This window comes from Polypterus senegalus, chromosome 10 (genome assembly GCF_016835505.1).
Source record: "Polypterus senegalus isolate Bchr_013 chromosome 10, ASM1683550v1, whole genome shotgun sequence".
NCBI classification, from domain to species: Eukaryota; Metazoa; Chordata; class Cladistia; order Polypteriformes; family Polypteridae; genus Polypterus; species Polypterus senegalus.
Window position 1 is genome coordinate 67988308 of NC_053163.1, and position 15996 is coordinate 68004303.

General features: G+C 36.5%; 1 protein-coding gene and 1 long non-coding RNA gene across 9 annotated transcripts in view; one reads left to right on the forward strand and one right to left on the reverse strand.

The window, feature by feature from the left end:
• Positions 1–2096: 2096 nt before the first annotated feature.
• LOC120537173 lies at positions 2097–4395 on the reverse strand. The gene is made up of 3 exons (XR_005635275.1): positions 3533–4395; positions 3136–3421; positions 2097–2990 (listed from the first exon to the last, which is right to left on the reverse strand). It is a non-coding gene; the product is annotated as an uncharacterized LOC120537173 (long non-coding RNA).
• A 331-nt stretch (positions 4396–4726) lies between these two features.
• LOC120537171 (mitochondrial fission factor-like) overlaps positions 4727–15996 on the forward strand; it is a 37352-nt gene continuing 26082 nt past the window's right edge. For 7 of the 8 annotated variants that reach the window (XM_039765904.1, XM_039765906.1, XM_039765907.1 and 4 more), the window contains exons 1-2: positions 5856–5877; positions 6531–6752. In XM_039765904.1, the coding sequence (XP_039621838.1) occupies positions 5871–5877; positions 6531–6752 (229 nt within the window). In that variant the 5' untranslated portion in view covers positions 5856–5870. Of the gene's footprint in view, positions 4798–5855; positions 5878–6530; positions 6753–15996 lie in introns of those variants that run through there. The other variant, XM_039765908.1, reaches the window with a different exon arrangement.

Sequence of the window (15996 nt, forward strand, 5' to 3'; positions counted from 1 at the left end):
AAATATTGTATTCCTTATAACAAGGCTTATCATAATAAATAAGCCTCTTACAAGGACAGCATTACATGGTTAGTAGTCATAAGAGCTTATCTTTAACAATATGTTAGGCAAATAAAAGGGGAGATTTGAAAATTGTGGTAGCATGTAGCATCTGGCTGGCACAAAGTATTAAGAGCACTATTTTACAGTATTTCTGGAAATAACCAAATTTCTATCATACATTTGACTGCACTCTCGTTTTACCAAGAGGTAGTAAATTTGTGAATTTCCCCTTGGGATTAATAAAGTATCTATCTATCTATGTATTTAATCTTGGTTGCATACAAGAATATATTTCTTGGTTATGTACTACAATTCTAAAAGCAGGATCTTCTTACAGGAACACATCGGCACAGTCTTTGTTCCATTGTTTAATTTCTGGCCTTTTATGTGGCATTTCCTGTGGTCTTCAAAGTATCCCAAGTAAAAAGGTGATTTTTTTTTTTTCCCCGTGATGGACTGTTGGGACTGCTGTCGTCTCAAGGGATGAGTAGTGCCTTGTCCCGATACTGTCTGGATATGCTTCAGCTAAAATATGGGTAGAGTTTTTCATTGCAAAAGAATTTACAAAAGCAAAGAAATCATCTGTCTGGAGTTATGGGATCTTATAGAAAAAACATAACCATAATGTATCTGTCCATATGTATCGTTTATTTTGAAGACCATGCTGATGTTATGACATGTTCATTGCCATCACAGTTGTAACTTCACTATGATTTGAAAATGTTTCTGAAAAGATTAATAGTAAATAGATATTTATTGCAAGCTATTAATAAGTGTATTACTAGGTAAAAGTTAACCAAAATAATCTTACATTTATAATTACCAGAAAATAATGTACAAAAATGTTACTCCATTTTACCAAAATGTTAATAAAACAATTAATTATTCTTGGATCTTCAACTAAATTTGTTTTCAAACAGAAACATTACCAGAAACTTATTTAACAGCTAGAGGTTTATAACTTTAAAGGGGTTTGTGAGAAGCTAGAGAGATGCACAGCCTTCAACAAAATTCAGATTATATGCATGTATTTCAAACGTTAAAAATAAGAATGTGGACTTTCCCCTCATTGTTACAATAAAAATCATTTACTACTGTCACAGTCATTCTCAGGTAGGCTCATATACCAAGATGAAAATCTATGCTTTCAACTGTTTATTATTACCAACAGTAATTAGTTAACTAATGAAACGTAGATAGCAGAGTTCAAAAGAAACACTTTAAAGTCGAATGTTTGATAGGCACAATACTGGATGATCAAAAAGGCGATGCACACGATTTTTCACAAGCTTTAATAAGAATGTCTACTTGGCTGGTGTATCAAATTTAAACACTACTTGAATTAACAAACACGGAGTACATTGTATCCAATGATGATATAAGAAAACTTATTTTTGCATGTATTTTTATTTCTCTACAATCCGGGACTCAATATGGACGCTAGCGTGAAATCACGTTAAAGCTCCTTTCAAATCTTACAACTGTCCGGGTTCATTATTCAGTTGCCAGTACTACTCCCTTAAATGAACTGCGTGCGTTCTTGATTATGTCTATTGACTGTGGTCTATTGTCTTGACTCTTGCGTATTACGCAAAATGAAATACCATAAAGTGAAGCACTTTAACCGTACATTGTTGATTAAATTATGGCTAAAGACTTAGTTTTTTACAATCGCTATGACAGTTTTTTCAAAACATTTAACAAGTTTCCTAAACTCTTAACGCACCAACACACCTAAAACACACAATTGGCAAAACGGTTAATTTCATGCTCAAAATCACACATTGTAAACTAAACCCCAAAACTAATTTTCAAAATACAATAATAAACTACCACAGTACACTATGTCAAGCAAAACACTGCAAACATGTTTTAAAATCAAATAATTATTCAAAACAGTAACACATGTTCTCTTCCAACAGGAACATTTAGTCAATCATAACACATTGACAAAAAAAACACTATCATCAGCTGAAATTACAGGAACTGCATTATTTTATGTGTCAGGTCTGCCCTTATATTTGAAGCCTTTCTACATTTTTTGTTTTGTTGGGTTTAGTAAATGCATGCATTTTGTCTCTTTTGCTGCAGAAATTCAATACAAAAAAGTGAATGACCATTTCAGAGTAGCTTTATAAAATGTACAGTTTACTGTATGTAAAAAAAAATACAGACACAGAACTGCTGCAGTACAGACTTTATTTGCAAAAGGACATTACTGCAAGATGTACAAACAGAAAAAGCACCGGAATTATAATAAAAAAAAAACAAAAACCAAAGTAATCTTCTATTCTGCCCGGTCTTCTGCATTTGGCCACATGTTCTCATTCACATCACACCTGATATCTTCTCTGGCAAGGCATCATGGGAAGAATCTTTTGGCATGCCTTATCCACCCCTGGCAGTGTTCAGCTGTGATGTCTTGGCATGCAGCATTCATTGCATCCAGGACGGACATTTGGTCATGTGGACGATGGTCAAAAACCTTCCATCTACAGGCTGAGAAAAACTCCTCAATGGGGTTGAGGAAAGGGGAGTAAGGGGCAAGGAAATGGGACATCATCCTTGGATGGGCGTCAAACCAGGCTGTGACTGCTGCACGGGAATTGTGGAATGCCACATTGTCCCATGTGATAACATATATTGGCAAGTGGTCTCCCACCTGTCCCCTTTCTACCTCTGGCACCAGTCTTTCATTCAGGTCTTCTAAAAACAGGAGAAGGTGGTCGGTGTTGCAGGGGCCAATCTGACATTTATGCAGGAGTGCACCGTTGTTGGAGATTGCGGCGCACATGGTGATGTTGGCTCCTCTCTGGCCCGGCACAGTAACTGTGGCCCTTTGGCTTATTATGTTTCTCCCATGGCGTCGCCTTTTCGCCAAGTTGAAGCCAGCCTCGTCAACAGATAATTTCATGTGGGACTTGATTGGCCTCCAACTCCATGACTCTCTGAAAGTAATTACACACAGTGTATGTAAGTGCTGTGCTGTACTGTATATCTACTGTATGTACTAATGCACTCCAGGTTTATAGAGTAGTTTACTGCAAAACACACTGTGTATAGTACAGTAATGACTGTATCGCATAACCTTACCTGCGATATATATTGGTGACGGAGTTCTTTGATGCGCTCACTGTTCCTTTCAAAAGGAACTTTGTATAGTTGTTTCATTCGGACTCTGTGTTTAGCTAGAGGCCGAGAAATGGATGATATGCTGATTGCTGCAATGTTTCCAAAGACAAGGTTGTCCTCTACAACTCTGGAGTGAATGTCCTTCAGTTTTATTTCATTGTCAGCAATCACCATGTTGACAATAGCATGTTCCTGTTCTTCATTCAAGAGCTTTCCTCTGCCCCCTGAGGGAGGTAGACGTTGAATCCTTAGAGGGACAAAATACAGTTTCATATTAGAGACCGGAGGCATACAGTCACTCTAATACAGTAAATGGTAAAATTATTTACACTTTGCTGTAGGAGAAGCAATATCCTACCTGTTTATTTCTCTGAAAATACGGACAATGGATGCCACTGTGTCCCGGCTGAGATTTGGCTGTACTCGTTCACCTGCCTCTCTGTATGATAGGCCATGGTTTATGACATGGTCAATGATAGTAGCTCTTATTTGATCAGTTACCCTAGCTCTGGTCCTTCTTTGCAGGCAGGCATTCTCTTTCTTTCTTTCTTTCTTTCTTTCTTTCTTTCTTTCTTTCTTTCTTTCTTTCTTTCTTTCTTTCTTTGTGTTGCTCTATATTGTTCCTTTTCCACACAAGATCAGCCCAAAGAGTCCTCTTTTAGAACATATGATCATGTGATTGGAAAAACCTCAACACCTGAGTGTGGTTCCTAGATGGGAATCAGCTGTGATTTATATATTTGCATAACTGCAATAAGCTGTTTCTCATTGGCAATGGAATAAAATACAGGGAATATATTTGTGTTTCAATTCACAATATGAACAGCTGTTCACTTTGACTTTAGCCTATATAAGTTATGTTTAAAACATGATGTTATCTGTTCTGACATACAGTGTGAAAGCATTTGTAAATTTGACTGTAAAATTACATTGTTTTGGTCTTGGTTGAGCTTGTGTGTAAAAGAAGTTCAAACATTTTAAATTGGTGTTAACTGTATGCATTTTGTATCAAAGCAACAAGAAACGTGTTAATTGTATAGCCTACAAAGACGGATGTTGTGCTAACCGTGTTCAGAGTTTAGGAAACTTGTTAAATGTTTTGAAAAAACTGTCATAGCGATTGTAAAAAACTGTAATCCGGGTCGATTATATGCGGATATAATCCAGGTACAAAACGCATGACAATCCTGGATATAGTCACCTGAGACTTTATGGTTTTCAGTTAAATGCTTCTAAGAACGTGAAATGGTAACATATATGTATCGCTTTCAAGCTGCTTCGTTCTATAGTATAATACCCGCATCGGTCGCTTTCCGATGTCGTCTATTATGATTAAATTATAATGATGTCAATACCACATCTCAGACTTACGGCGCATTAACTTAATATTTATTCGGATTTCATTTTTTTTTTTACTTTCTAGTATACAGTACATTTCATTTGAATCTTTGGATGGCAAATCACTTGACCGCGTTGCCCCTTGGGATCATGGGCGGGTCCTCTAACACGAATAGCCAATCGAAAAGATCATATTACTCGCGATTGGTTAGTGGTGACGAAAGTCTAGGCGTTTACTGCTACGACGTCACTAGCTGACTTGGAAGAAAGCTTTTTATTATGCAGGTTAGTTAGACTCGTGACGTTGTTTGAATTTTGTACTGATTGGTATATTTAAATAGTTCATATAAAAAAATCACACTTCTCCGATTGTTACTTAAAATACACGATATCGCTTTGACTTGTCAAAATAGTTTGTTTTTAAATTATAAAGTTAACGTTAAGTGGAGGTACGCATGCACTTTTCAACGAAAACGTCAACGAGTATTTTCTCGCTTTATGCCAACGCTGTTTTCTTAATCATTTCCAAATAACTTTTAAAAGAAGCTGGTAAAATGGGTGCCTCCGATTGCTTATTTCAGCCGAGGGGTTTTCACGCAGTGTCTGCCATTGAGGATACAAAATATCGGTGCCCATCAATACTTAACCCAGTTTATGCCCCATCTGAAAAGTTCATTGTATTTGTGGTGTGTACAGAGCGAGTCGTTAAAGTTAGTATCATTTTTGTTTTATATTGTGGTGTTTAAAATAAAAGATTACACATTGCAGTGGTGGGAGTGTGGTTAACAACTGCCAAAAATACGGCTTTTCAAAAAATATTCTTACGTAACTAAAAATAGCAAGGTGTACGTGTTTTTACGTCATCAAAATTACATATACGTCTATATTTTGTGCCAGACCATTCTAAACGGTAACCTTGTATTGTCATCCAAAGCCAGGAAGAGGGCGTACACCTACAGTATCGCTATATCGAGGCGTGGACAGTGGGCGAGAACTGATAATTCTAGCTTGAACAGGTTTGCACGGCTGTGCATGTAAAGACCTTTTAGTGACGAAAAAGGGCAGATGTCGTGTTTCGTCAGGAGTGTTGGAAGCCTTGAGTCTAAACGTTAATTGGCCACCGCCGAAATGCATTGTAATACAAAAAAACGTTTATTTAGATCTTTACATCCAAGTATTCACGTGCATATTTAACTATCGGTTAGTGTATAATGTAGTAGAAATTCATATTATTGGCAAATGCCAATAATATAAAAGTCTTCACTAAATATGTAGTGTGACCTACAAACTGGGGCGCACAATTTTCGGAGCCAATTTAACCCATCTCACCAGAACTCACTGTCTGTCTCCCGAGCAGTATGTTAAGTATGTATGCTCTGCACTAAGGTGTATTCTAACATTTTCACAGGAAAAGTGACTGTTCTTATGTATGTTGTTTTAAGTTTAAATAGATCAGAGGATCTCCTTATTCCAGCGCCTCCAGTTCTGGATCTTGACAGCTGCCATTGTTTGCAGGTTTCAGCTCCAGCCAATTTCTTAATCTGATGTCAGTAATTGTTATTATTTGATTTTTTAGCTTAATCATACAGTTTCCCTGGCTACACTCTCTGAAATTAATAATGGTAATTTTGAGGTATAATTTGTTAAGCCTCAAGGGGAAATTGTCTTTTCACATGACCTTTGTGGTTGAGAGCATGGGGTCAGCTATTGAAAAGCACCCCGGAACAATTTTCAAGTTAAGAATCTGGAGTAGGATGTCTTCCAACAGTAATGGGATTTGAACCGGCAACCTTCCAGATATGAGCGCAGATCCTTAGCCACATTGCCACCACTTCATCCTTTGTAATGTCCCTTTAAAATTCAGAAAGCAAATGGTGATTTGCATTGGTGATGTGCAAGTGGTTTTGGATAGAGGCATCAGCTTTATAAATGAAGATGTAAATAACTGGATGAATAACTGTTTTTCGATGTGCAAACACTGATCATACAGTGTTATTAGTTGGATTTTTCTCTTGCAGTTGCCATGGCAGGTTCTGTACACTTGATGGATCCAGAGGATCCTGCACAAGGCAGTAGACTGAGGTGTGATCTGGGGTACACTGAAGCAATAAATCAACAAATGAGAGTCCCAGATAAACTTAAAGTGGCAGAGGTACCTTCAGATGATGCAATTGAAGAGCAAGAGGATTCTTCATCATTGTCATTTAGCATGCATATACCTGACAGGCTGTCTGTAGCAGGTAGGTACACCAAAAATAACATGCATTTAAGAGTAGCCACTTATTGCAAATTATTTAATATATTAAATGATAGTCAAACAAAACTCAGAAGCCCACTTACTGCATAATGAAAATGATTTATAACTAGTTGTTATTAAACTTAAAAATCTTTTGATATCCAGAAAATATGAGATGGAAATTTTCCACAAAAGTTACTCTGTATGGGAATTTATCCCAAGACATGCAGCGTGTTACTCTGCTGCTTCATGTATATCATTAAGTTGTGCATACATTCAAAAGACCAAAGGTAGGTGAGATTGTAATGTGCAGGCTAGAGTTACAGGCTTATTTTTCCAGGGACATTGGATCAAGACTTGCGCCCTTTGTTGGCTGGGATTGACTCCAGCAGACCCATGTGACCCTGTGTTAGGATGTAGCAGGTTGGACAGTGGCTGACATTGGATCAATTAACTGGTCATTATTTGTTATGAATTTGCAAATTCTTCCTATATCGCTATAGAAACTCTCCAGCATCACAAAAATGTGGATATGTGTCTAAATTGATGTTACTTGAGTATGATTTGGGATAGCCTGGCATACTATACATAGTTGTCTCTTGATCTGCTGTTCATGCAGCTCATATACACTGTGACTCCCTGCTGTTTCTGAATGGTAAAAATGGGTTTTGAAACTACATGGCCAGAAAGCCAAACTACAGGTCCACATATAGTAGTTGATAAGTTTAAACAAATCAGAAACCTAATATAAGTGAGATACAGTAGTATAAAAAAATAGGACAATTTATCTCAAGAAGAATATCAAAGCAATGTGTGTGTATAAGTATTTTAATGGTCGGGATGATATTTAACCATCACTATTTTTATTTTTCATTTTGTTTTTCCCAAATCCAATGTTTTGATATTCCCAAGTCTATAATGTCCGAGTGCTCATATAGTTGTCAGGTGATATGGAAATGATAGACTGTTCCTGTATTGTTGGCCAAAGAAATATGTGTACGCACATAGCTGTGTTGCTGTTATGCTATTTTTTGATTATGCTGTTTATAGGCACTGCGGTGGGCTGGCGCCCTGCCCGGGGTTTGTTTCCTGCCTTGCGCCCTGTGTTGGCTGGGATTGGCTCCAGCGGACCCCCGTGACCCTGTGTTTGGGATGTAGCGGGTTGGATAATGGATGGATGGATGGATGTTTATAGTTGGACAATAACACAATTTTCATAAGTTTGGCTTTGTACGCCACCACAATGGATTTGAAATAAAATAGTCATTATGTGATTGAAGTGTAGACTTTGCTTTAATTTAAGGGGTTTACCAAAAATATCATATGCACTGTTTAGGTATGACAGCCATTTTTCTGTATAGCCTCCCCATTAACAGGAGTTCAAAAGTACTGTATATGGACATTTGACTGACAAGCTGCTCCATAGCCAGGTGGGAGCAGTTCCCTCATTTTTTCACTAACTATTAAGCACATAAAAGGTCTGGAATTGATTCCAACTATGGAATTTGCATTTGTAATCTGTCAGCTGTCAATATGAGGCCCAAAGAGCTGTCCATGGAAGTAAAAACAGGCCATCATTAGGCAGAGAAAACAAAACAAACCCTTTAGAGAGACAGCATAAATACAAGAAGTGGTCAAATCAGACATTTTGTACACTGTTTAAAAGAAAGGACACACTGATGACAGAATGTTTGGAAAACCACAGAAGACAACTGTGCTGGATGATTGAAGAATTGGTGAAGAAGAACCCCTTCACAACATTTAGCCAAACCAAGAACCCTCTCCAGGAGGTAGACCTATCATTGTCCAAGTCTAAAATCAAGAGAAGACTTCATGAAAGTAAAGACAGAAGGTTTACCACAAGGTGCAAACCGCTGGTAAACCTCAAGCATAGGAAGGAGAGATTAGACTTTGGTAGAAAACATTTTTTAAAAGTCTTTCTAGTTCTGAAAAAAATTTGTTTGGACAAAGGAAACTGAGGTCAATATATACTAGAATGTTTGATAGGGCAGAGTATAGAGAAGAGAAGAAATTGCTTACTATCCGATGACTACCACATCATCTGTGAAACGTGGTGGAGGCAGTTTTATGGCATGATCATGCATGGCCACTAATGAAAGTCAGTCACTAGAAAGGAAGGAAGGAAGCCTTTATTGTCATTGTACCAATACAATGAAATTATAAAGGCTATAACTATAAACAGTGCAAGTTCTTCAAACAACGATGAACAAATAATATAAAAACACACATCCTATGACAAATAAATACCATACATAAACAAAGCAGAGACGGGAAGTTATTATTCACTAAAGTAATCGTACGTACTGGGAAAACAAAGAAGTGTTTATTGGTGATATGACTCCTGGCAGAAGTAGCAGGATGAATTCTTAAGTGTATAAGTGTATACTGTCTGCTTCCAAAACTGATGCGATGTCACTTCACAGTACAGATGGACAGTGAGCCAAAACATACTGTGAAAGCAAACCAAGTGCTTTTTAAGACAAAAGAAGTGGAATATTCTTCAATGGCCAAGTCAATCAACTGACCTCAACCCAATTAGAGAATGCATTTCACTTGCTGAAGACTTCCTGATGGAAGGAAGTCTAATGAACAAGCAGCAACTGACGATAGCTGCAGTAAAGGCCTGGCAAAATATCACTAGGGTGGAAACCAAGCACTTGTAGATCACCATGGATTACAGACTTCAGGCAGTCATTCACTCTAAAGGATTTTCAACCAAATATTGAAAATGATCATTATATTTAGGGTTATGTTAGTTTGTCCAAATACTTTTGATCACCTGAAAACAGGGGGATCGTGTATAAAAATGTTTGTCTTCTCTAAACAGCTCCTACAATATTTTTGTTAAACCCCTTGAATCAAAGCTGAAAGTCTATACTTCAATCACATCCTGATTGTTTTTGGTTGTGAACAAAGCCAAAATTATGAAAACTGTGTCACTGTCCAAATTCTCCTGGACATGACTGTATTTTACTACATATCTTACACAAAGCATATATATATATATATATATATATATATATATATACAGTATATATATTACACACTGTATTTACTTTGTATATGTAATTAGTCAATTTATTATAATTGTCTATGTCCATTTTCTAACTTGCATTTCCAATTTACGATCATGGAGATAACTTGCAGCTGCAGTTTTCCTTTCATACTGTATATGAAGCCATTTCACTTAAGAAATATTTTTGTTGCCTGAACCCTTTAGCAATGTAATTTAAATACTTTTCTAATACATCTCTGCAATAAACCACACATGTTCAACAATAAACAAAGTCAGGAGAAATGGACTATGTACCACCAACATCATCTACTAAAATCCTGTAAAAAATGCCTAAACCTAAGAGGATTTAAATGTAATGAATGTTCAAGCATTAATCACCTTGTTTGGTTTTCCTAAACATTTTAGGAAATATAGTAATAATATAGTAGTAATAATAATATATAATAATAGTAGTAATATAAAGAAAAAAGACCTGTGTTTTTTGCCAGGGAATATGACGCTCTGAAGCTGGGTAGAGGTCTCAAGAGAAGCTGTGTAGGAGAGGTGCAAAATAAGAAGGGCTTGTGAATGGCAGAGAAGATGTCTTAGATACCACAGAGTAAAATGAATGCCCTGAGTTATTCTTTATAGATGTGTTATTGAAGACAGGATGAGGCTGTGTAAGTCATAGAATTATTTATTTTTCATGAATTTCTTTTAAAATGTAAGTAAAATGTGAAATAATGGGCTGTCTTAAGCACCAAGGAACAATGCAATATAATCAGATTGAATAACTATTTACATTATGAATAGCATGAACAATTAAAAAAATGTCAAAATTATCAATGGTTGTATAAATCTTTGGTTCCTAATGTTCAGTCTTGGGGTACCACTGTGGCTGCAGGTTTTCATTCTAACCAACTTCACAAATGAATTGTCCAGTCTCTTAAACTTATAAAATTATAAAGGATATAGGAACAAAAAGTTAACATTTAAAGTTATGGGAAAAACGTAAATTTCTGAATTTTCTTTGCATGTAAATGAATAATACCACATATTTCTAAATGCAAAATAAGAGATGAAAAAGTATAGATGAACAATTAGATAATTTAGAAGTAAGACTGAAACATTTATTTGTGAAACTGGTTGGAATGAAAACTTACAGCCTCAGTGGTATCTTAGGACTGAACTTGGGAACCTCTGGTACAAATAATTAAATTAAAAGGAGAATGGTATTATCATAGGTGATAATTTGGCGATTAAGTCATTGTGTATTATGCTGTGTTTATCTGCTTACTTTTTATTTTTTTAATCAAGACAGTGTTACAAACAGGCACATTATATCCAAACCAATTTAGGGAAAAGGGTGTCAGTTTATTTTCCACACCAAGTTAAAGGATAACATGGCTGCGTGTTTTCTCAGTCAAACCTTGATTGAAAACAAGCCATTTTTAATAGTGGTTGTATGAAATGGAAATACATAAAATGGCACTGTTCTTTAAGCCACTGCAAATATGGTGGATAAGTGTGAACTTCATATGTATTTATCTAACGTCATTAGCAGGGGTCAAGTAAATTACCACAAGAGAATGTGAAAGTCTCTGGGAATTAATCAAATATTTTAAAGACTTTAATTATGAATTAGCACATCTTATGAAAAGTCAAATAAACTATGAATTTAAGACCATTTGAATATATAGAAAGGTTGGCCAAATAATGACTGAAGTTTAGACAACACAAATGGATTGAGAGATTGATCTCTCAAGAGTTTTCTCTAAATTTAACATTAAATAACCCTCAGAATTTTCAGTCACTGGTCACTGAACTGGTTCAAATAGCACGGCACATTTATTTTAATTAGTGAAACAGAGTTAAAATCTACCAGATAGAGTTGTGGCTGTGTTTGACAATGGTCATCCAAAATGTAACATTTTAACAGAACTCCTGAAAGAATTTTTTGGGGTGTTTGAAACACTAGAAAAGGGCAGCAGCACAAAGAAAAATATTACACTAGAACAGGAATATAGATGATTCAATAACTGATTTTACACTGACTCATAAGTATGCCATTAAGTTGCATAAATGCCATCTTTGATAGAAACAGTGGTGGATTCACTAAATACAGTAATGTTTTTATTTTTTTAGAGATTGATTAGCATGTTCATGGTTTGATTTATATATTAAATAATCTTATTTTTAGGATATGTTCAATAAAGAAGTGGTTCTTGAACTATTTCTGTATCGTTTCTTGTATCAAGTTGGTACTTGAGCTTCTTCACATAAGGTCGATTATATATTCTTTATAGACATAAAAGTACAGTCTTAGAAAACATATGTTAAAAACAGCCTGGTGCATGGTTTAATTAGGCCATTCTGCATTTAACTAGACATACAGATTCTTAGTGAGGTCTAAAAACAAAAACATAAATCACTGTCATAAATAATTATTCTCCACATCTAATCTTATCTTTAGAAAATCAAATTAAATAGTCCACTAGGTTAGCTTAACACATTTTAAAGTGTTTGCAGGTAAATTAGAGAACATATTAACTGGAATCTGAAACAATACAGAGCAGGAAAATTGATGTTATGAATGAATGGATAATAATCATCCTAAGAAAATATAGCAAGAAAGGAACAAGTAATATTAATGATTGTTTTAGAAAAGAGAGGTAAGACAGTAATGTAAATTATACATAGCAACAAAATTAACAACAATAAGCAAAGTATAATGTAAACAATTGTGTCGACAAGCACAAAAATTGAAAGAGACAAGGTAGAGCAACTTTTAAAAAATTACAATTAGATGATAAAAATGATAAGTTTAAAATTATGCAATGTCAGTAATTAAAGTTTCAAAAATGAAAATGAAGAAAAATGATTAACTTAAGATAGATACAACTATATTCATAAAACCATTCTGGGGTAATTATCAGTGCAAGAAAATTTTGACATCTTAAACACTTTATAATAGATTGTTTTGGTTTTGACAATAAAAAAATGGAGTTAATCTGTGTGTTAGTTTGCACTGTCATTCTGATGAATGGTTTGACTGTTTTTTAACTGTGGTAGAATCGAATACTACATTTGTCTAGTGTTTGTGAATTAATCATTTCCACAAAAAAATCTACTGATCATTAAAACATTCACCGATGGACAGTCATGTTCATAACAAAATAATTCTTTTATTATGAAGTTTATTTATCTTTGCCTGTGAGCAGGTAGTCTTACTTTTCAATATAGTGTGATAAGAATACACAGGTGACGTCAAAGGTTTGGTGCAGACACCCATATAATATGCCCTGGCTGCAAATGGGTATTTTTTATAGAGCTCGGTACAAAATCCAAAACAGAATTGATTCATAGGTGCAAAGATGGCGGCTTTAAAGGCCGATATCGGAAGTGACGTAATCATGGTCAACAGAACCGAAAGTGATGTCATCATGTGCGCCGGGACCTGGTGGGATTTCCCGTGAATGGTCTGCAGAGGATTGAGAAAGAAAGTCAGGGCACCTCGCCACCCCCTGGTCAGGCTTGGAATTGTCACTATTCAGGCCCATTCGCTACCTCCCATTTGAAAGTGTGTGACAATGGGAAAATGTTTTTTTCTTTTTAAATGTCCATCCATCCATTATCCAACCTGCTATATCCTAACTACAGGGTCATGGAGATCCGCTGGAGCCAATCCAAGCCAACACAGGGCGCAAGGCTGGAACAAATCCACAGGGCGCCAGCCCACTGCAGGTCACACACACACCAAGCACACACTAGGGACAATTTAGAATCACCAATGCACCTAACCTACATGTCTTTGGACTGTGGGAGGAAACCAACACAGACACGGGGAGAACATGCAAACTCCACGCAGGGAGAACCCAGAAAGCAAACCCAGGTCTCCTAACTGCGAGGCAGTAGCGATACCCATTGCACACCACTGTGCTGCCCTCTTTATAAATATGAAATGGTAAAACACTCCACATTGTTTAATCCATTTAGAATTACTAGGGGGCTTTGCTCATCCACCCCTGTGTTTGGTTTACTGGATATACAATTTAAAATGATTGTTATTTTCATGGGAATTGTTACATATGCATTATTTTCACTTTTACCTTAAAAACTTTAGTAAAAACAATACTTGTCCTTTATTTCCGGCCCCGTGCGTGGTTACATCTCTTTCTTGCCAGACATATAATGCTGCTCGCGTTGTGGGATAGCTGAACGCACATTAAGGATATGCCCTCGGATCATCTGCTGCCTTTTTTCTGCTTTCGAGCTGCCTGTTCTGCTTGTTGCATGTCGTTGTTTTAAGAGCTGGGAGCACATGATACTTGTCTGCCAAATGCAATCCAACAACTGCTAGGTTAGATGTCCATGGACTTGTTTTAAATGATGGCTCACTACCTTGTCTCGGGTGACGTTGTAAAAACAATAATTGTCCTTTATTTCCAGCCCGGGCATGGTTAAATCTCTTTCTTGCAGGACGTATAACACTGCTCGTGTTGTGAAGCCTTGTGGGATCAGCTGCTGTCTCGCTGCCCTTCAATCATTTTAAAGCCTGTACAGCCGCTCTCCTTTTTGCCACTTCGTGTCTCTGCTGCTCGTGTTGTGATCTCCGTGATCATAAATATACACCTGACCAAATTGTGTTTTCTTTGAAATTAAACTTGTCGTTGCTTTAACTGTTGCGGGACCACAGATTCTCATAGCATATGTTCCATTATTGTGTAAATCTACGTTTTATGCATTGAATGATGCAAATGTGAAAAGACTTTGCTTTCTGCTCTTTGCCTTTTATTTCTGACCTCGCTTTGTCCTGCTATTTTTTTCAATTACACCTGGTCCTGATGATTAATTTCCTTTTGTTTGCGCTGATGTGATCTAGTAGTCGTCGACGTTTCATTTATAACGTATTGTCCTTTATACGCCTTATATACACTGAGACCCCTGTATCTATGTGTGCTGCTTCCCTTTACACTACTGATTTTTTTTTGCTGGCCGTGCTCTGATATTGTTTTTAAGTAGGGTGTGTCTTGCAAGAATCTCATGTTCTATATGCCCGCGATCTTTTGTCTCACAGGTCTTTTATTTTGTCTTCCATGATCTTAACGTGAAGATCACGTATCGTCTCCTAGTCATTCCCTCCCACAGGATTTTTTTTTATAATAGAGAGATATTTTATAAACTTTTCAATAAAAGCCAGAGCAATTAACATAATACGCATCTTTTAGGTATATGGAATAAAAACAGAGTACATTTAGAAACCCATGCAATATGAGCATGCACACTTTAAACAGACATTGACAGGACCAGGAATCAGACTTAGCAGGACTAACTACTGAATATCCATACCACCCTAGAAGTGGTTAGTTATCTATGATTTCAAAAGGTATCCCTTTTACACTATTACACATATTATTATTATAACACATAGTTATAGTTTATATATTATTTTTTGTGCATTTTTATTTAATTTTATGTACATCTGTAATGAATGCAAAACCTTTAAGTAACACTTAGAAAATCATTTCACATAAAAAATGTTTCCTTCCCCACAGAAACAACTCAGACTTTAAGATTTTAGCTCTTAGTTTTGAATATGATCCCACAAATTAATAAATATCTATACTAAAAAAAGGCAAATCCCTCACTGACTGACTCGCTCACTCGCACACTCACCACTAATTCTTCAACTTCCCGTGTAGGTGGAAGGCTGAAATTTGGCAGGCTCATTCCTTACAGCTTACTTACAATAGTTAGGCAGGTTTCATTTAGAAATTCTTTGCATGATGGTCATAACATCCGACAACGTCCGCCATGTTAAACTTTCTTATTTATGGCCCCATCTTCACGAAATTTGGTAGGCGGCCTCCCTGCGCTAACCGAAACCGATGTACGTACTTATTTCGGTGGTATGATGCCACTGTCGGCCGCCATATTGAACTTTCCAATGGTCTTTGTTACCTATGGGCCCATCTTCAAGAAATTTGGTACGCGGGTTCCCAACTCTAACTGAATCCTACTTACATACATATATACGTCCATAGCCTGCAGCTCAGTCGCCGTGTGAGGCAGAGTTGGGTCCCCCATCCCAACGCCTCCCACATAATTGACTGCCTGCCCATATAAGGCCGTCCATTGCTCCGGTCTCTTCATTCCTTTCCTTGCTTCGCCACAGTATTCACGTCTCCCTGCTGATAACTGCAGCCTTTTTATTTAATTAACGGCTTTTCCT